General features: G+C 38.1%; 2 protein-coding genes across 6 annotated transcripts in view; one reads left to right on the plus strand and one right to left on the minus strand.

Annotated features, from left to right (window-relative positions):
* Arf1 (ADP-ribosylation factor 1) overlaps nt 1-1209 on the plus strand; it is a 37722-nt gene extending 36513 nt beyond the window's left edge. For all 3 annotated transcript variants that reach the window (XM_053786325.2, XM_053786324.2, XM_053786326.2), the window contains exon 5: nt 31-1209. In XM_053786325.2, coding sequence (XP_053642300.1) covers nt 31-195 — 165 coding nt within the window. In that variant the 3' untranslated portion in view covers nt 196-1209. The remainder of the gene's footprint in view (nt 1-30) is intronic.
* Nucleotides 1210-12234: 11025 nt separating this feature from the next.
* Efa6 (Exchange factor for Arf 6) overlaps nt 12235-20733 on the minus strand; it is a 69924-nt gene continuing 61425 nt past the window's right edge. For 2 of the 3 annotated variants that reach the window (XM_053786322.2, XM_053786323.2), the window contains one exon: nt 12235-19975. In XM_053786322.2, the coding sequence (XP_053642297.2) occupies nt 19231-19975 (745 nt within the window). In that variant the 3' untranslated portion in view covers nt 12235-19230. The remainder of the gene's footprint in view (nt 19976-20733) is intronic. The other variant, XR_008408043.1, reaches the window with a different exon arrangement.

The raw sequence follows: 20733 nt of genomic DNA on the forward strand, positions 1-20733 counted from the left end.
GTTTAATATTTTAATTTTTTTTTTTTGCAGGATCTCCCAAATGCGATGAATGCCGCAGAGATCACTGATAAATTAGGTTTGCATTCTTTGAGGAATAGAAACTGGTATATTCAGGCTACTTGTGCTACAAGTGGAGATGGTCTCTATGAAGGTTTAGATTGGCTGAGTAACCAGCTGAAGAATGCAAATCGCTAAACACCAGCAGCTCTCACACATTTAAAAGCTGAACTAGTGGGCCGTGATTATTTAGGTTCCTGGCTTGGATAAGGCTATTGTTGCCCGTTCTGCACAGAAAAGTTAGTGATGACAAAGGAAAAACTGGTTCTGGAAAAAAAAAGTTATTCAGTGTGTTACAAACACTGTGAATCTGTAACTGGAAGTTGCTGTGGGTGATTTCCTGCAAGATAGCACTAATTCAGGCACTAGGTGGTGCCTGGGCATGGAAAAATGTGCACAGTGAACAAGTGATGGGCTGGACAGAGCAGCAATGTTACCTCAACTGAGGTGTCAGCAGTGTGTGAATGACTATAATAGTGGTGAAAGAGAGAGAACAAGCCTTGCTGTTTGTCCAGTCTACAATATTGACTTTAAAGCCTGAGGTCAGGTCATACCGGAGCCCAGTGTTCTCTTGTCTTACTGTAGTCTGAGAACTTAATTATTAGGACTTGGGCCCCAGTATGATACTTGGCTTGAGTGTAATGCCTTTATACTGGTGTAAAAGTCTGGTATGTGCTCTTCAAAGAAAGCAACAATTTTCATAAAATTTTATTTTATTTCTTCATTATCTTCACTTTTCATTTGAGATTTTATAATTTTTTTTTTCTTGGTTTAAGGTAGGAACTTTTATTTATTGGAATGTATTTGCAGCTCACATCTGTGTTAGAATTGGTGCACTTTGCTTGGTCTAAAACAAATCAAAGGTCCTTTGATGGGACAGACCACACTCAAAAGTTGACTTTTGTTGGAACATTCCCGTTGGCATAGAATTGATGTGGAGCTACTGTATCAGTTAATCAACTTTGATGTCTCATATTTTGTCATCTTCAGATCCTGAATTTCATAAAATATATTACCAAATACTGATGCCCTTTCCTTGGTACTGTTAAACTTGAGCAGGCAAAATCCCTTAAAAGGAAACTAGATTGATAACAAGGTGGTTTCTAAATATGCTCTTTGACTAAGTGTAATAAAACTTAATTTGTGCTTAAAGATTTCTATGCTGTTATCCTAAGGCTGCCGTAGAATTTAATGTCGTGTGTTAGTGAATATTTTAAGGTTGGAACAAATATTATATTTTTTGTGCAAGCAAATATTGATAGTTTGGGGGAAAGATCTAGTTATTATTGATTTACCTTATAAGCATTGTCCAAATATTTTATTGATTGGAATAAATATTTAACACTTAAACAACATTCAGTATATATATTCATATTAAAACTTGACAAATATTAAGAATTTTGGTTATATTAAATACAAAGGACATATGACCCTTAAGTTCATTTATTAATACAATAGTGGTCATTGAAATACATGACTATATTGGTGCACTGTTGCAAAAACGAAATTTCAAGTTACTTTTATTGAATGATAAAAAAAAATATTGAAAATATTGACGCTTGCAATATACAAGTGTTATAATTGTACCCTAAAATCTATGGGTAATAAAAGATTGTGAAAAAAATTATTTTAAGATGCCTAAAAGATAACACTGACTTAGCAAACCATCACTAGTGGCACCATGTGATGCACTCAGCAATTAATACTAGTGCTGAATGACCCATACAGGTTTAGCACTTTGCATGTATACAATAATAGGCAGCCCTTAAGAAAACAAGTTTTCTAGAATATTCACTTGTAGAAAAAAAGTATTTTAAACATTTAAAAATTGAAACAGACCTTGAAAATAGTGTTGATGTTTTGAGGCATTGCAGATAGTAAGAGCAAACTCAACCTCTAAGCATTTTTAAGTAATGACTTAAAATTCAAAATTTTTAAATACTAGTGTTTTCAAGAGCAACTTTCAACATACTAGGAGAGTTTACCTTCACTGTCCTTGGTCAGTGCTTGAATAATTAAAATTATCTTCTTCCTTAAAGGGAATTAGACCTCGTGTTTCCTTCCTAGGATTGAATCGAAATGCTCCTAACCCTTCCTCTCAAAGGTAGTAGTCCTATCTTCCTTGGATTGAACCTGATTCTCTCATGTGCTGAATGACTCCTCTGGTTTTATATCTTCACCCATTATTATAATTGAAATTTTCTTTGTGAAATAGCTCTTAAATGGAGGGGGATGAGAAAGATCCATTATTATTATTATTATAATCAAGGGGGAAGCGCTAAACCCGTAGGATTATACAGCGCCCAGGGGGGGATGTGGAAGGCATTCAGGCTTAATTCGGGGAACTGGAGCACAGATTCAATTCCCTAAATCAAGAGCCCCTCACCAACATCAAGGAACCTTCCATGAGGGGAGAAAGATCCATTATCATCCATGTTTTAACTTGCTTCCATGGATAGTGCTGCAGTCGGTGTTTCTCAACTTGATGGAAATTTGATATAGGTAATGTCAGGTGACTGAAGTATTAGTGTCTGCAGTTGAAGATGTAGTACTTAGGGCATTCATTTTAGTTTGCCCAGTCATCATTTGCTGAAAGACCAGGCAGTTTTGCTAACCTTGCTCAGTCAGTTCAAGTGGCAGCAGCTTGGTGTGCATCAGGTAGGGTGTGTGTATATTTACTAGGAACACTGTTGCAAAGATGACAGTGGTTACCAGATTCTTCTGTTTTGCTGAGCTGTGTTGTATGACCCCTATGCATTAGTGCTTCCTGTTGTAATGGTGCTAAACCTACAAGGGTCATACGTTGTGCTTCTCTCTAAATATGTTTGCAGAACTGCCCCCATGTCTATACCTTACGAGAGGCTCCCTTTTGGATACCCAGTAACTGATATCCTTTAATGACCCCAACATGGCCATGAATTTTCCCTAGTACCTGAAATTGCTTTCAGGCAGTCACTCTGCCTAAACACCTGTGGTACCTCTTGACTCTCGCACAACCTTGTCTATGGAACAGGCTTCACAAACAGTGCAACAATAACTTGAAGACTTCATGTATCAAAGGACAGTGACTTGAAGGCATCTGCCAAGAGGAAGTAAGATAACACCAACAGTGCATGCACTATGATGCCTGACCTGTGGGTTTAGTGCCTCGTACCTTTCCTTTCCCCCTCCAGTGTAATTCCTGATGTAGTACAAGTCCATACCCTTAAGCTCCCAAATCTGTATAAACCGCAGTTAAATGCTTGCTAGTGAGGAAGTGCAAACCAACACAAGGATGTTACAAATCGTGATGCTGAGGCCAACCGGCAACATATTTCAGGTCATGGGTAGAATGTCATCTGTTGATTATTATAATAATCGAGGAGTGCTAAACCCGTAGGATTATGCAGTGCCTGTGGGGGGATGTGGAAGGTATTTAGGCCTAATTCAGGGAACGGGAGCACATTGTTATTATAATAAAAAAGCGCTAAGCCACAAGGGCTATACAGCGCTGCAGGGTAGGGAAGGAATCGAGGGTATTGGGTGGCAGAAGGGAGGGGGGATGATCAGTAGGTTACAGAAAACAGCGGGGCAGGGGATAGTACGGGGGTAGAGGGTAGCAAGAGTGAAGTAGAAAGGGCTGAAGGTATCAGAATTTGTGAAAGTCAGTCAGTCAGTTGTTGTCAAAAAGTCAATGAGAAACTGGAGCACAGATCCAATTCCCTAGATCAAGATCCCCTTGCCAACATCATGGAACCTTCCTTGAGGGTGGTCATCTGTTGAGATACAACCTAAATTTACTCCCTTCTCTGCCTTAGCTGAAAAGATAGACATCCCTCAATCTCAACTGGTGCCAGTTTATATTTTGGAAAAGTGGCGTTTGAATTATAATCAAAAAGAACTAAACCACAAGTGCTATAAAGCAGTGGTGTTTGAAAGGGTTTATTAGTTAAAACTAAGCACTAACCCACAAGGGTCATAGGACACTACAGGGTGGGATGTGCCAAAGATGTAATCTGCAAATTATTATAGTGCTAAACCTACAAGGGTCATACAGCACTGCTGGCATCTGCAAAGATCAGAAGGTTAGCAGCATGCAAGAGGCAGTTAGCAAGGGTAGTGGGGAACACTAAAGAGAAAACAAATCAAAGTTGGTGTAACAAGGCAATTGCTGACAGAGGTAGTTGCATCGGAGGTGGTGGTCAGATAAATTTAGTAAGTGCGTTGGCGTGGTGACTGTCGTTAGTAAAGTGTCGGCTAATAGACAGGACAGTTTATTAAGAGATGAGCTGACAATGAAACTTGACAATTCTCACAGCAGCGCTGAGCGTTTCCACAAGTAAGATGTGCGTCTGATACGTAGGTGAGAGATGATAATCTCCCAAACATGACATTGATAAATAACTAGAAACCCAAACAAGGTTTGGCAATGCAATTTATGAACCAACTCAGACGATCATTGTTGCCAGTGATTCTAAAATCATTTTACAGTGGCATGGCTTAGACATCCCATAAAGTGTTCATGTAGATTGAGAAGATACTCTTTTTGCCACACATTAGACCGTGATTAAAACCCATGCAAGAGTGGTTCCTTGACGGTGGTGAGGGGCTCTTGATCCAGGAAACTGAATTCTTCCTCCTCTGAATCAAACATGAATGCCTCCCATTCCCTATTGTAAAACCAGGCAGTTACCAAACTCTCCTTACGTTATTATAATCACAACAATGAACACACTTACAGAGGAGAAAAACTCTGTCTACTCCATTCTCTCATCCAATGGCTAGTAATACATTTCAACTATTTGCCCATGGCTTTGGCCTTTTTGCTTATGTTGTGACCCTAGTAGGTTTAGAGCTATTTTGATAATTTGCTTATGATTACCAGGGTGCTTGTAGGGACCCTGGTAATCATAAAAATTAGTGGGACTTTAACTAATTCTGATTATTTTAATTTTTGTTTTATCAGTTTTTCCAATATTATTATAATCATAACTAAGCATTAAACCCACAAGGGTCATACAGCACTGAGGCAACCAGCAGTAACAGCTTGGTTGATCAGGTCTTTATTCTCTAGGCGGCCTGGTCTGGGACCTGGCTGTGGGAGCACTGATTCCCAGTAATGTCCTTCAGGTAAGTGCCAAGATTACTGAATGATCATCCTGGTCAGTGTTCTTCATATATCAAAATTAGCTACTTACCAAGTAGTGCCTTCTCATGCCAACTCATATCCAACCTCTTTTGCAGTTCTCATTTACACTATACAACAAAATTTAACTCGCTATCCTGTTCAGAAACAAAATGGGTTGTTTTAAGCTAACTTTGACGAGCTGATCGTGAATCAGCTTTAGTATATCATGCAAGTTCTTTGAAACCTTATGATCAATATTATGGCTGTTTATAAAGGCTGAGGAAGTGCAAGATATATGTTACCTAACAATCATAGATACATATTATATTATGCACAAGATATTAACAGTGGTACATGCAATGGCAAAAACTAATCTTTCTTAATGTAAATGCATTGTGTATATGCAGTACATAAAATAAATTTCCATAATCATATATATTTACATCAATTATCAATAATTTGTGCATGTTCAGTATTGCTCTCCTGCACCAGTGTCCAGTAGTAGTTGGCCATCAAACTGATCATCAGGTTTCCCTGATCTCTTTTCTGTGATGGTTATGTCTTGGTGAAATTTTGCATTGTAGGGTTCTATTTCACAAAGTGTATGTTTTGGAGCAGGTCTGAATTAAATGTGAACCAAAACCTGTGTTGGCCAATGTTTTGTACCTATTTCTTCTCCATCCATCATGTTCACTGCCCCATACCCTATGGTCTTCTTCAGGAAGAGTGTGGCCATTTTCACCAAGATATTGGAGAGGACAGGAGGAGCTGGACATGTAGTACACATTGGATAATATCAGCAACAGAAGTATGAGCTAGATTCCTACAAAGGAAGGCAAGTTTGATATCTAAAGGATGGAGGGTGTTAAGATTTTGAAGACTGGAAATGTAGGGAAGGCAAAGAACAGGAGATTTCACAGAAGTGAGTTTGGGAGAAAGTTAGCCTGAGAATAGCAGTTTGTGAAACTCGATGGGTTGCCAAGGCAGGAGTATGAGCTGTGAAGACTGGAAATTTCAGAAAGAAAGAACACTTTTCTAGACAGAAGAAACATAATAGAGAAGCAGTGAATGTACATGCCATTATGCAAAGGCTTGAGGGAATGGAAAAAGAAAACCCTTTTACAGAGCTATAGACAGGGACAAAGAAAGGAAGTGGTGAGTTAGATTTCCATTCATCTTTGAACTTGATAGAGGGAACAAGATTGTTAAGGGCATCAAGAAAAGGTTGGAAGAGTCTAGTCATGTGACCAAAGAGCAAAGATATCATCTACTTAGTGAAGCCAGAGAGGACATACCCAATAGTAGGAAGTAAAACAGTAATGAAGTGCTCCATATAAAGATTAGCAAGAACAGTCCCATGATGTTAAAAATATCAGAAGTGTCATAAGCTTTTTCTGTATCAAAAAAGACTGCAATAACTGACTCATTATCACTGAAGGAATTGTAGGTGTGTGTGTCAAAATAGATTAAGGGGTGGATGATAGAATGGCTCTTTCTGAAACCAAATTGACAAAGGGAGGGAGTTTCAAGTTTCTAAGTACCAATACACGAGACATTTGATAACTGAGCATTCCAACGGCTTTCAAATAGTGCTGGTAAGAATGACTGGTCTATAATGAGGGGTGTCTTGGCCCTGGGCACCTGACTGCCAAAAAGGTTAGACTGCTCCAGTTTTCCACTGAAGAGGTATGATCTTATTGGACCAAATACAACTGATAAGGTTAAAGAGGAAGACTTGGGTTGTAGGGTGCAAGTGTTGAGGTTTTGGGACAATGACTATCAGGCCCAGAGTCATTTGGCACAGGGATGATGTTGATGCAAGTTCATGGCATGTGACAAAATATTTTAAGTACAATGTGATATGTAAAATCTAGCTCAATGGACTCCCACTCAGGTTTGGACTGAAGGAGGTGGATAAATGCATCCCTTGAGAAATGTAAATGAGGTGATAACCAGTTGCTCTGGCACCTTTGACAGAATCAGCAATGTTTTGGTTAGCATTCGTAAGAATGAGGGCAGGGCCTGTAGAGTACTTTTTCCTGCTAACTTTCATAATTTTTCCAGACTGCAGTTACAGTGGAAATGTAAGCTCACTAACAAGTTCAGTTAGCTCTCCATATAATGTGACTTGCGTGTACTTTCACTTGCTTATAAATGAGGAATTGGTCTTGAGTTCGAATGTAATGGTAGCAGCCCCATGCAGTGTGCTTCAGATGAGATGAATGAGCACATTCAGGAAACCTCCAGGGAACACATTTTTATAATGTTTAGACAAGGTCTGGAAGATTGTAAGTGTGACTGCAGGGAGAAGATAGGTGGTGAGGGTTTGTAACAACTTAGTCTGAAGAGGATGAATCAGGAGGAACACCTGGAAAAAGAGATATGGCATGTACAAAGTATCAATTGGCATCAAATTGCCACCAGGACTGATGAAAGAGGAGGAAGTAGTAAGAGGAGGAAGCAGTGAGAATAGGGAAATGATCACTGTCAGGGTGAGAATTTACTATAGTCTAATCACATCGAATGCTATAGTAGAGAATTACTATTATACTTAGGGAAAGTGCTAAACCTGTAGGGGTAATCCAGTGCCTAGTAAATGGGAGATAGTCAGCTTCAGTCAAAGGAAGAGAAGGATAGATTCGATTCATTAAATCAAATTATTTTTTTTTTAAAAAGTTGGCCATCTCCCACTGAGGCAGGGGGACCCAAAAAAGAAAGAAAATCCCCAAAAAGAAAATACTTTCATCATCATTCAACACTTTCACCTCACTCACACATAATCATTGTTTTTGCAGAGGTGCTCAGAACATAACAGCTTAGAAGCATACACCTATAAAGATACACAACATATCCCTCCAAACTGCTAATATCCCAAACCCCTCCTTTAGAGTGCGGGCATTGTACTTCCCATTTCCAGGACTCAAGTCCGGCTATATAAAAATAACTGGTTTCCCTGAATCCCTTCACTAAATATTACCCTGCTCACACCCCAACAGATCGTCAGGTCCCAAATACCATTCGTCTCCATTCACTCCTATCTAACGCGCTCACGCACGCTTGCTGGAAGCCCAAGCCCCTCGCCCACAAAACCTCCTTTACCCCCTCCCTCCAACCTTTTTGAGGACGACCCCTACCCCGCCTTCCTTCCCCTACAGATTTATACGCTCTCCATGTCATTCTACTTTGATTCATTCTCTCTAAATGACCAAACTACCTCACCAACCCCTCTTCAGCCCTCTGACTAATACTTTTTATTAACTCCACACCTTCTCCTAATTTCCACACTCCAAATTTTCTGCATAATATTTACACCACACAGGACAGGACATCTCCACTGCCTCCAACTGCCTCCTCGCTGCTGCATTCACAACCCAAGCTTCACACCCATATAAGAGTGTTGGTACTACTATACTTTCATACATTCCCTTCTTTGCCTCCATAGATAACGTTTTTTGTCTCCACATATACCTCAACGCACCACTCATCTTTTTTCCCTCATCAATTCTATGATTAACCTCATCCTTCATAAATCCATCCGCCTACACGTCAACTCCCAAGTACATCTGAAAACATTCACTTCTTCCATACTACTCCTCCCCAATTTGATATCCAATTTTTCTTTATCTAAATCATTTGATACCCTCATCACCTTACTTTTTTCTATGTTCACTTTCAACTTTCTACCTTCACACACACTCCCAAACTCATCCACTAACCTTTGCAATTTTTCTTTAGAATCTCCCATGAGCACAGTATCATCAGCAAAAAGCAACTGTGTCACTTCCCATTTTGTATTTGATTCCCCATAATTTAATCCCACCCCTCTCCCAAACACCCTAGCATTTACTTCTTTTACAACCCCATCTATAAATATATTAAACAACCATGGTGACATTACACATCCCTGTCTAAGACCTACTTTTACTGGGAAGTAGTCTCCCTCTCTTCTACACACCCTAACCTGAGCCTCACTATCCTCATAAAAACTCTTTACAGCATTTAGTAACTTACCACCTATTCCATATACTGGTAACATCTGCCACATTGCTCCCCTATCCACTCTGTCACATGCTTTTTCTAAATCCATAAATGCAATAAAAACTTCCCTACCTTTATCTAAATACTGTTCACATATATGCCTCAATGTAAACACTTGATCTACACATCCCCTACCCACTCTGAAACCTCCTTGCTCATCTGCAATCCTACATTCTGTCTTACCTCTAATTCTTTCAATTATAACCCTGCTGTACACTTTTCCTGGTATACTCAGTAAACTTATTCCTCTATAATTTTTACAATCTCTTTTGTCCCCCTTCCCTTTATATAAAGGGACTATACATGCTCTCTGCCAATCCCTAGGTACCTTCCCTTCTTTCATACATTTATTAAACAAAAATACCAACCACTCCAACACTATATCTCTCCCTGCTTTTAACATTTCTGTCATGATCCCATCAGTTCCAGCTGCTTTACCCCCTTTCATTCTACGTACTGCCTCATGCACCTCCCCCACACTCACATCCTGTTCTTCACTCCTAAAAGATGGTATACCTCCCTGGCCAGTGCATGAAATTACCGCTTCCTTTCTTCGTCGACTTTTAAAAGTTCCTCAAAACATTCTCGCCATCTAACCAAAACCTCCATCTCCCCATCTACTAACTCCCCTAATGCCAAATTAGGTACTAAACCTGTAATGGCTATGCAGCACTACTCCTTAGATCAAGAGCAACTTGCTGAAATCAAGGCACTTCCCTAGAGGGATGTAATCTATTATTATATTTACACGGAAGTGATAAATCAATAAGTTTGATCTGAAAAATGGGAGGGTAATTCCAATTCCTTGGATTAAAAGCTCTTCACCATCTTCAAAGCAACTCCCCCCCACTGTATGAAAGGGGGAGGGGGAGGAACTGAGCATTACTAGTAATGAAAACTATGAATACAAGTTAGTCAGCAAAAAGTAGACAGACTCAACCGAATTAACCCAATGACAGGTGGAAGACAGCTGCCAGTAAGGTAGTTCCCAGATGAAACAAGGCATCAAAGATAAAGATTTATACAATTCACTAAGATACTTCTAAGATGTAGGCCATTATAATGGAACCTAATATTATGAAAAATAGGTATTCTTTGTGTTCTGGAGACTTGACAAGTGAAATTTAAACAATTTAAGATGCACTGACAAAACATAGCTTATGACATCATACAATATGGGTGACGGGTGATGAATGTTGCAGCGAGGAGAAGGCTGGAGGCAGTGGAGATGTCATGTCTGAGAGCAATGTGTGGTGTGAATATAATGCAGAGAATTCGTAGTTTGGAAGTTAGGAGGAGGTGCGGGATTACCAAAACTGTTGTCCAGAGGGCTGAGGAAGGGTTGTTGAGGTGGTTCGGACATGTGGAGAGAATGGAGCGAAACAGAATAACTTCAAGAGTGTATCAGTCTAGTGGAAGGAAGGCGGGGTAGGGGTCGGCCTAGGAAAGGTTGGAGGGAGGGGGTAAAGGAGGTTTTGTGTGCGAGGGGCTTGGACTTCCAGCAGGCATGCGTGAGCGTGTTTGATAGGAGTGAATGGAGACAAATGGTTTTTAATACTTGACGTGCCGTTGGAATGTGAGCAAAGTAACATTTATGAAGGGGTTCAGGGAAACCGGCAGGCCGGACTTGAGTCCTGGAGATGGGAAGTACAGTGCCTGCACTCTGAAGGAGGGGTGTTAATGTTGCAGTTTAAAAACTGTAGTGTAAAGCACCCTTCTGGCAAGACAGTGATGGAGTGAATGATGGTGAAAGTTTTTCTTTTTCGGTCCACCCTGCCTTGGTGGGAATCGGCCAGTGTGATAATAAAAATAAAATCATACAATATAATCCCTTTTTTGTGAAATGAGAATCTTATTATATCGTGAAAGCAACAAATTATGTAAAGGGTACTAAAGACTAAACTGACAGACACAACTATACTGACTTCTCCACAAAGTACAAAAAACATTCTTTTTTTTTTTTTTTTTTTGGTAAGTGAGGAGCTTTAGCCATGACCAGAAAAGTTTCCCAAAAAACATTAAATATGTTTGCCTTAATCAGTATACAGAATATGTTGATTTTTTTTTTTTTGATCATTCGGGGCACTCTTCAGTATTAATGTCATGAAATCACATATGTACTCAGGCAGGAAGGTTCAAAAATTGAACTTTTGATTTCTACTTCTCCTATCCCCTAATGTTTTTCCACTTAATAGGAAAATAATACTGGCTAAATTTGAGCTCTATGAGATAATACTTTGGGATAACTCTTGAGGCCTGAATATTTTCTGGTATAATATGTTATACAGTATGGCAATGGATGAGTGTGAAAGCGACCACAACTGCCCAAAATGTGAGAGCCATCTGCAAGGTCCCCTCCCAGTGTTGGTTCCCTTGGCCACAATAAATTTCCCAAGCTTCTCTAGGCCCTCAAGATCAATGGCGAGTTCCTGAACAAAGATCAGTTAACTTGGGACTCAGATAAGGACTTTCAAGGGCCTCCAGAAGGTGGGAAACATCAGGGTCATCAATGACAATGCCAAATGCAGGGTTGCTTTAATCTAGAAGTACAGCAGAAAGTACACCAAGAATAAGGACTGACTGATACTTATTGCAAGTTGTTGACCACCACTGAAAGAAATTTCCAGAAGCTATATACCCCTGCCTTGAGCAGATAATACCCATCCTAAATGAAGGAGGTGGGGGAATCTATGGGATATCTTGTGGTAACTTCAACCTTTGAGTTGCCCACAAATATTATCTGATCAGGCACAAATTTAATCAATAAGATTTTCTCATGAAGTGGAAAAAATTAAGGGGCAGGAACATAGAAATTCTAAAATTATGCTTTCATCTTTAATAAACTGGACCACTCCAAGTCTGTATTTTAAAATGAAACTAACCATAATATGAAGCTATATTTCATCTAGATAAAATATATTAGGCTTTACAGACTCAATTCAAATATCTAGTGTATTAAAATGTGTTCAAGGTGCCTAATTCATAAAAAAAAAATTGTAGTGATATGGTAAAGTTTAAATTAAAATACTGAATCACAAATCTTTTTATACATGTGTGACTGCAGCCATATGTATAGTAATTCACACTCTACAATTTTTGGGGGCCCACATATACATTTCTACAAACTTTTTTCCATTATATCACCTACACAAAATGAAAAGAAAAAAAAGAATTTTTAGAGCAGACCACTTAATTAACACAGAAATACATACAATTTAAATAAAATACCCTGATGGTAATTTTACACAATACCAGTGAAACAACATAGAATCATAGCAAAGAAAGAAACAGTTTGATGCAAAGCTTGTAATAATCAACATTGAAAATGTAAAGATTTATAAATAAAACTATAACTTAATTTATATCTCTGAAATAAGACAAAATAATACATATAAAATAATACTCTACCCTCTCTGGGTGGTGGTGGTATCTTGTCACAAAACATGTAAAAATTTTACCTGATGAAGGTCCGAAGTCATACGATGACCCATGCCATGGAGGCCTTGGTCATGCAACCACAGACCTTCCTCTGGCTTACCAGTTCATCCAATAAAAAGTTAAATATAAAATATGTGTTGGAAGGTTTCCTTGGAAGTGGAAACAGTGGTCTTCCTAAAGGCCATCATACCATATGAAAAATTAGAAAAACTAGTTTTCATTCAAAACAAGATTATATTAGCTAATATCCATCATGACATTAACTATTATTGCTAAACTTTTAACATGGCATGAGTAACAGTGTGTAAATATAGATCACAAGCAAATTCTCGACACAAGATACATTAGATGACTCATCACTCACATTTAACACCTGTTACAATGCACACGAGTGCAACAATGGAAGACCATATTCTCCACCAGTCTGTAATACAGATGATCTTATTTTGCACATAAGCACTACCAGGAAATAAAATCCACTAAAGATAATTATGAACACGTTTAACCCAAATTATACCCATTCCTCAAAGTATATTGACTATGGCATATTTATTTCTAATTTAAAAAAGATATATGAAACTGGGAGTCAATTATAACCCTCTGCTTATCACAGAAACTTCACCACTCCAATAAGACACAATAACAGACTGGAAAATTCACTCATATCAGCTCAATAACTTCCCTTATGGTCATATCTACTTACACACTTTAAACTACAATACAATTTTGATTTCTTTATGTGGTACAAATAATATAGTTTATGTGCAAAAAAACATTGGTTAAATGTTACTGAGGAACTAGACATAGACTATTAACCCTTTGACTGTTTCAGTCGTATATATACATCTTACGCACCACTGTTTCTGACGTATTTATACGCGTAAATTCTAGCGGCTTCAATCAAGCGGGAGAGAGCTAGTAGGCCCACATGTGAGAGAATGGGTCTGTGTGGTCAGTGTGCACTACCTAAAAAAAATCCTGCAGCAAACAGTGTGTAATGAGAAAAAAAAAACTGAACGTTTTTTTTGGATTAAAACGCCGACTTTGAAGTGTATTTTCGTATAGTATTTATCGTTGTATTCTCATTTTCATGGTCTCGGGTGATAAAATGGAAAACATATTACAGAAATAGAGATGATTTTGATTACTTTCACGATGAAAACGAGCTTGAAATTGAGCTCAAAGTAGCGGAAATGTTCGATTTTTACCAATGTTCAGGAGTAAGCAAATCACACCACATGTCCAATGCACTTCAACTGGGAAGTCTAATATTCTTTCACTAGTGCACTGATATTATTTATACCATTTTTACAATAATGCAGTAGTCTGCATAACAGTAAATTCTGTATTTTTTTGTATGAATAAAAAATCAAAATAGAAAGCAATAATAATATGAGGGGCCTAGAGACGTGACTAATGAACAGAGGATATGTTATTTTAGTGCCAAGAATGTCTGCATTGTTTATTCTAGACCCTATTTTGAAATTGGGATCTTTTTTAATTTGCGTGAAATTGGCCAAATTGCCAATTTCTGACCACTTTATTGGGTAGTTCTAATCGGTAAATGGGCGGTTTCTTGTACTCAACAGATAGAAAAAATGGAGTTCTAAAGAAATAGCTATGAGTTTGGTCAACTGGAACAACGGAATTGGCCAAAAACAAGGCTCAAAGTCGGCGAAATCGCCGATGCATAAATGTCACCGAGACCGCTAACTTTGCAGGAGCGTAATTCCATGAGTTTTCGACCAAATTTCATACTTTTGGTGTCATTACCACCAGGAAAAGATTCTCTATCATTTCATAAGAAAAATATTTTTTTTTTTCCAAAAATTTATCGACATAGAATGACAGTTTCAGAAAGGGGCCTGCGACAGTCAAAGGGTTAAGTAGGAATTCTTATGCAGTTAACTACAAGCATAAGTACAATAATAAGAAAGGTAGTTAATGAAATGGTCAATTACAAAAGAATTACGTATTATTTCAAACTGATTCAATGATCTTCAGTTCAGTGGAGTGACTGAACAGAGATGGTGAAGATACAGCAAGTTACTTAGTTACAATAGAAATACAGCGGGACAAGATGTGTTACCATTTATGTATGGGAGTTGAAGGAAGGCTTAAGAACAGGGACAGAACTGCTGTCTCAATTCCATTAAGGAGATGAGGCACTTTTTAAAAATAGCTTTGAATCAATTGACAGATAGGAGGCTTTTCAATATTTCAGACAGGGACTCACGAAATCATATTGACACGATTGCAAACAAACCATACCACGGGTGGGGTTTGATCCCACGGTCAGAGAGCTAACGCGATGGTCTGGAGTTTTGAGACTCTCTGACCGCGGGATCAAACCCCACCCGTGGTATGGATGGTTTCAGACAGGGACTTCACATTATCTTTTTCCCACTGACATTAAGTATGCATAGGCTACATGACTGTACTGTATATGCAGAAGCTTACCTTATGTATACATGGTGGTAAAACTTCAAGCAATTCTGTCAGAGATTTAAAGGGAGTGTACATCACCTTTATGTTACTGGCTCATTTTGCTGAAAATATTTTACCAATGTATGTTCCTAAATATGTCTTGGAGGGGATAAAAATAAACACAGTATAAACAATATTAACTAGATAATAATAAAGCAAAGTATGCTGATGTTAGGTAGCACTTTGAAAAAATTAAATGGCATAAAATGCTACATGAAAAAGTATAACTTTAATGCAGTAATGTAAATGAAAAATTCTACTATGTACATAAAAATGTAATTAAACACTTAATTCCAAACATGACTAACAAACTTTTTTTTTTTTTTTTTCAACAAGTCGGTCGTCTCCCACCGAGGCAGGGTGACCCAAAAAAGAAAGAAAATCCCCAAAAAGAAAATACTTTCATCATCGTTCAACACTTTCATCACACTCACACATTATCACTGCTTTTGCAGAGGTGCTCAGAATACAACAATTTAGAAGCATATACGTATAAAGATACACAACATATCCCTCCAAACTACCAATATCCCAAACCCCTCCTTTAAAGTGCAGGCATTGTACTTCCCATTTCCAGGACTCAAGTCCGACTATATGAAAATAACAAACATAATAAAATAATCATTTAACAGCAGGTACTGGAAAGTCATGAAAAAGAAAATCAAATTTGGAATCAATACAGAAAGTCCCCTACATTTGGAACATATGTTGCAAAGGTTGATGGAGGAATTTGGGTGTGTAAAAGAAGAAAGTTAAACAAGAATAAGAAAAAGTCTACATGATAAAAGACTGCATATCAGCTTGGTGGAAGTACGCAGGAAATAAATGTATTTGGGTATTTAGTAGTGAACATGTTAGTAGATAGGTGAATTAAGAACAAGGTTAATCAGAAAACAGATAATAGAGAAATAAGTAGTGTGGTAAGGTATCTGTTGAAAGAAAATGATTCATAAATTCACACACAAAAAGGAATTTATTGTAACAAAGTATATACCAATAGCAACACACACATTGAGCTCAATACGTGGTGTGAATACCATACAGATAATGAGTGAAGAAATTAAAGGACAGCATACTGATATGAGAGGTATAATGCAAGAGAGCAGAGGAATTCTTGAGATGACTGGATCATATAGTAAAGTTGACAAAGAGAACTTATAAATCTGGAATGGGTGGAGGGTACTGTAAGGAAAAAACCCAGAAAAGGTTAGGAGGAGGGTGTAAAGTGCTATAGGATCAAGCATCCAGTGCTATAAGATCAAGCATCCAGTGCTATAAGATCAAGCATCCAGTGCTATAAGATCAAGCATCCAGTGCTATAAGATCAAGCATCCAGTGCTATAAGATCAAGCATCCAGTGCTATAAGATCAAGCATCCAGTGCTATAAGGTTAAGCATCCAGTGCTATAAGATCAAGCATCCAGTGCTATAAGATCAAGCATCCAGTGCTATAAGATCAAGCATCCAGTGCTATAAGATCAAGCATCCAGCGCTATAAGATCAAGCATCCAGTGCTATAAGATCAAGCATCCAGTGCTATAAGATCAAGCATCCAGTGCTATAAGATCAAGCATCCAGTGCTATAAGATCAAGCATCCAGTGCTATAAGATCAAGCATCCAGTGCTATAAGATCAAGCATCCAGTGCTATAAGATCAAGCATCCAGTGCTATAAGATCAAGCATCCAGTGCTATAAGATCAAGCATCCAGTGCTATAAGATCAAGCATCCAGTGCTACAAGATCAAGCATCCAGCAAGCATGAGTGAGCTTGATAGGATCAGAATGAGTGGGAACAAGTAGTTTTTTGAGAATTGACATGCTGTTGGAGTACGAAGGAATTCAGAGAAACCTGTTTGCCAGACTTGAGTTCTGGAGGTAAGAACAGTGTACTCTGAAGAATGAAAGGGGATATATTATTTCAGAGGGTTATTTGAATTGCTTTATCTGTACACTTTAAGAAATAATTCTCTTGAATGATTGATGGTGAATGTGTTTCTTTCCTTGGGTAACCCTGCCTTGAAAAAATACGGGCTGATGATTAAGAAAAAAGGGTTATTCCATACTCATTGCTTTCTCTCTTGTATGCTCACTCACCCTCTCTCTCTCTCTCCTTAGCATGCCTTTACATTCTTTCATTTGCACACTTGTTCTTATCTGCCCGTCCTCCTCCTCCTTTTGCTCACTCATTTTCTTTCTCTCCCTCTAGCTCATTTACCTGCCTGCTGACACTCTCTCATATTCACTTGTCCTCTTTTGCTTGCTCCTAATTTCTCTCACTAGTTCCATCTCTCACTTGATTCCTCACTTGCTGGCCACTACCCCCATTTTCCCTCTCAACCTTGGAATTCACAGATCCCGAATTACTATTATTACATACTAACCCTTAAACGGTCCAAACAGATCGACGTTCAAATTCGTAGTGCTACAAAAGTAGATCTACTTTTTTTTACATTTTTTCAATAACAAAAAAAAAAAGTAGATAAAAGTTTTTTTTTACACGTCTTCAAATGTAAAACAAAAAGGAAGATCTACATTTTTTTTACATACTTTCAGATGTTGAAAAAATGTATATGTATATGTTTGGACCGTTTAAGGGTTAAAAAGCAAGTGTTCTATACAAATATGTCGTGCAGTGCTAAATGAGATTCTGAAGAATCCTCCAATTAATATTTATTGCCTGTTCCAAATAATCCATAAAGCAGAGAGTTGGAAATGGCAGATGTGTTAATTTTTTTTTTTTATGGAAAGTGGTGCACAGCAGCGAATAAAAAAAAAACAGTGTTAGGTTTAACCCTTAAGCTGCCAAAGGTTCTAATGTGCTCTCCATTGCTGGCAATTTTGAAAAAAAAAAAATTATCTAACCAAAAAATGCTCCCTGACAGAACAGAAGTACAATAAGACGAAAATGAGTAGACTCTGATTATTACTTATGGAGATATGAAGTCTTGAAAGTGATATCTGTGACCAAATATGTCAATGTACATGAGTGCTTGCCCCATTGAGGAAGTTGCTGTTTTACTCTTTTAAATATGTATTATGATTTCTTGAAGCTTTTCTAATTATTTTTTTGTGGATCATTTGTTTTATTCCTATATCTATGTTTCCATATAGTAGAGTATCTCACTTGTATTTATTCTTTTATTTTTTTTAGTCACACTAAACAATGTAAACAAATGTAAAGAGCATTTATTGGCTCCATAATACCCTGCACACAACACAGTTTCTTTAATACTGCACACATCTATGGCACAGATTTTTCTCTAATGTAGTCAAAAACCAGGCCAACTGGGACCATTTTGGAGGTGACAGAATTTAGGTGAAAATTTGTTATCAAGAGTCTCACGGCTGGCGCAGATTTACATCATTGGCTGTTTAGGGGTTAAACCCAACTACAAAACTTAAGCCAAATGTACTTGCTTTTATAATTCTTCAAGAAGTGGTTCAAATTTACTTTAAAGCTTCAGCAAAGTGCTGTATACTAAAATAAACAATAATAGTCACAATACAGTGGCTGGAACGATTCACAAGTAACTCACAATTTGGAAAGGAGACTTAAGATGACTTTATAGTTTATCATCCTGGACCGTGACTTGGTAATGGCCCAGAATGTATTTAACCTTGTCTGAAATTTCCTCATATGACAGATGTCCTGGTTATACCAGGGCATCTGTCATATGAATTATCTAAAGACTGTACGTACTTTGAGTTATGGGTATATCTTTCTTTAATACTATAAAATTAATTAAAGTTTTTTAATACGTACTATAAATAAATACTGTATAGATTTACTTAATTTAATATATAAATATTTCACTGAATCATAAATACTCCTACACTATCATTACTGATACAACCTTTTGGTGAGATGATCATCATGCACAAGCACTAAACTTTTAAGGTCATACAGCACCACCTATTTATGAGACAAAATCCTATATTAGTGAGATAGCATGTACACATGTGAACTGCATCAACATGTAAGAACATAAGGGTGAGAAGACATCAAACAAATGCATTGATCAACCTAAGAAAATTAAACAAAACATCAAATAAATATTATGTATGAAACTATGATATTTTAAATGCACAGTATTATCATTTTTTATATATCAACTCTTGTCCCTATATTCTTCATAATAGGGGAATTGGGTGAAGGCTTGGGGGGAAGAGGTGGAGCTTCTGGGTCCAGAGAAGACTGCCACTTTTTATCCTGTCCATTGGCATCTTCACCTTCAAACTTGTAACTCTTGCTGTTCAACTTGCTGAACTTGAATAGAGCCGAGAGCCTGTTCCAAGTGCCAATTCTCGGGTCATCATCTGAGTCCTTGTCATTACTTTTGGCATTTTCTGTTTTATCTGGATTTGATGTACTCCTCTTCTTACCACCTTCGGTTGTTAGATATTGATCCTGTTTCTCCTGATCTTCCTTGTCTTTTGATTTTTTTTCATTTTTTACTTGTTTTTCTTTCTCCATTTTCTCAAGTCTACCTTGATCTTTCCTTTCTTTCTCTTTTTCTTTCTTTTCTTGGTCTTTCTCCTTCTTCATTCTTATTTTTTCCTTTTTCTCTGCTTCCTTTTCTTTTTTGCCTAATTCCCTCATGAATTTCTCTGTCTCTTTTTCTAATTTCCTCTTTTCCTTCTCTTCCTTGACCTTCAAAGTTTCCTTATTTCCTTTCCCATTTTCCTCATCTAAGCCATCTTCCTTACCTTCATTATTATTATCCTTCCCAGCCTGAGCTTGATCTTGCTTGAGTTGAGTGGTGAGTGTAACCTCCAGCTGAGTGGTGACTGAGGCCTCCGTCTTCTCTATAAGGGGGTCAGTAAGAAACTCCACTGTTGGAGGGGTGCTGTAAAGACACACAGTAGGATTCAGAAGGATGTTCCTCTGTATTACATTAAAAGCTATCGCATTTACAAAGCATTTAGATAAAATGTTAAGGTAATGTAATACAAAAAAAAATCAATAAAAACTGCAGTACATATATGAACATCTATGCTAATTTTGTATGTGAACTAGGCATTGTAAATTAATAAGCAAATTAAATAAATAAACAAATAAAAAAGATACATACACACACTCACACAGACACACCCACGCACAGAGAGAGAGAGAGAGAGAGAGAGAGAGAGAGAGAGAGAGAGAGAGAGAGAGAGAGAGAGAGAGAGAGAGACGAGAGAGACGAGAGAGACGAGAGAGACGAGAGAGACGAGAGAGACGAGAGAGAGACGAGAGACGAGAGAGAGACGAGAGAGAGACGAGAGACGAGAGAGAGAGACGAGAGACGAGAGAGAGAGACGAGAGAGAGAGAGACGAGAGAGAGAGACGAGAGAGAGACGAGAGAGAGAGACGAGAGAGAGAGACGAGAGAGAGAGACGAGAGAGAGAGACGAGAGAGAGAGACGAGAGAGACGAGAGAGAGAGACGAGAGAGAGAGACGAGAGAGAGAGGAGAGAGAGAGACGAGAGAGAGAGACGAGAGAGAGAGAGACGAGAGAGAGAGACGAGAGAGAGAGACGAGAGAGAGAGACGAGAGAGAGAGACGAGAGAGAGAGACGAGAGAGAGAGACGAGAGAGACGAGAGAGAGAGACGAGAGAGAGAGACGAGA

Source organism: Cherax quadricarinatus, chromosome 42, assembly GCF_038502225.1.
Source record: "Cherax quadricarinatus isolate ZL_2023a chromosome 42, ASM3850222v1, whole genome shotgun sequence".
Classification (NCBI taxonomy): domain Eukaryota; kingdom Metazoa; phylum Arthropoda; class Malacostraca; order Decapoda; family Parastacidae; genus Cherax; species Cherax quadricarinatus.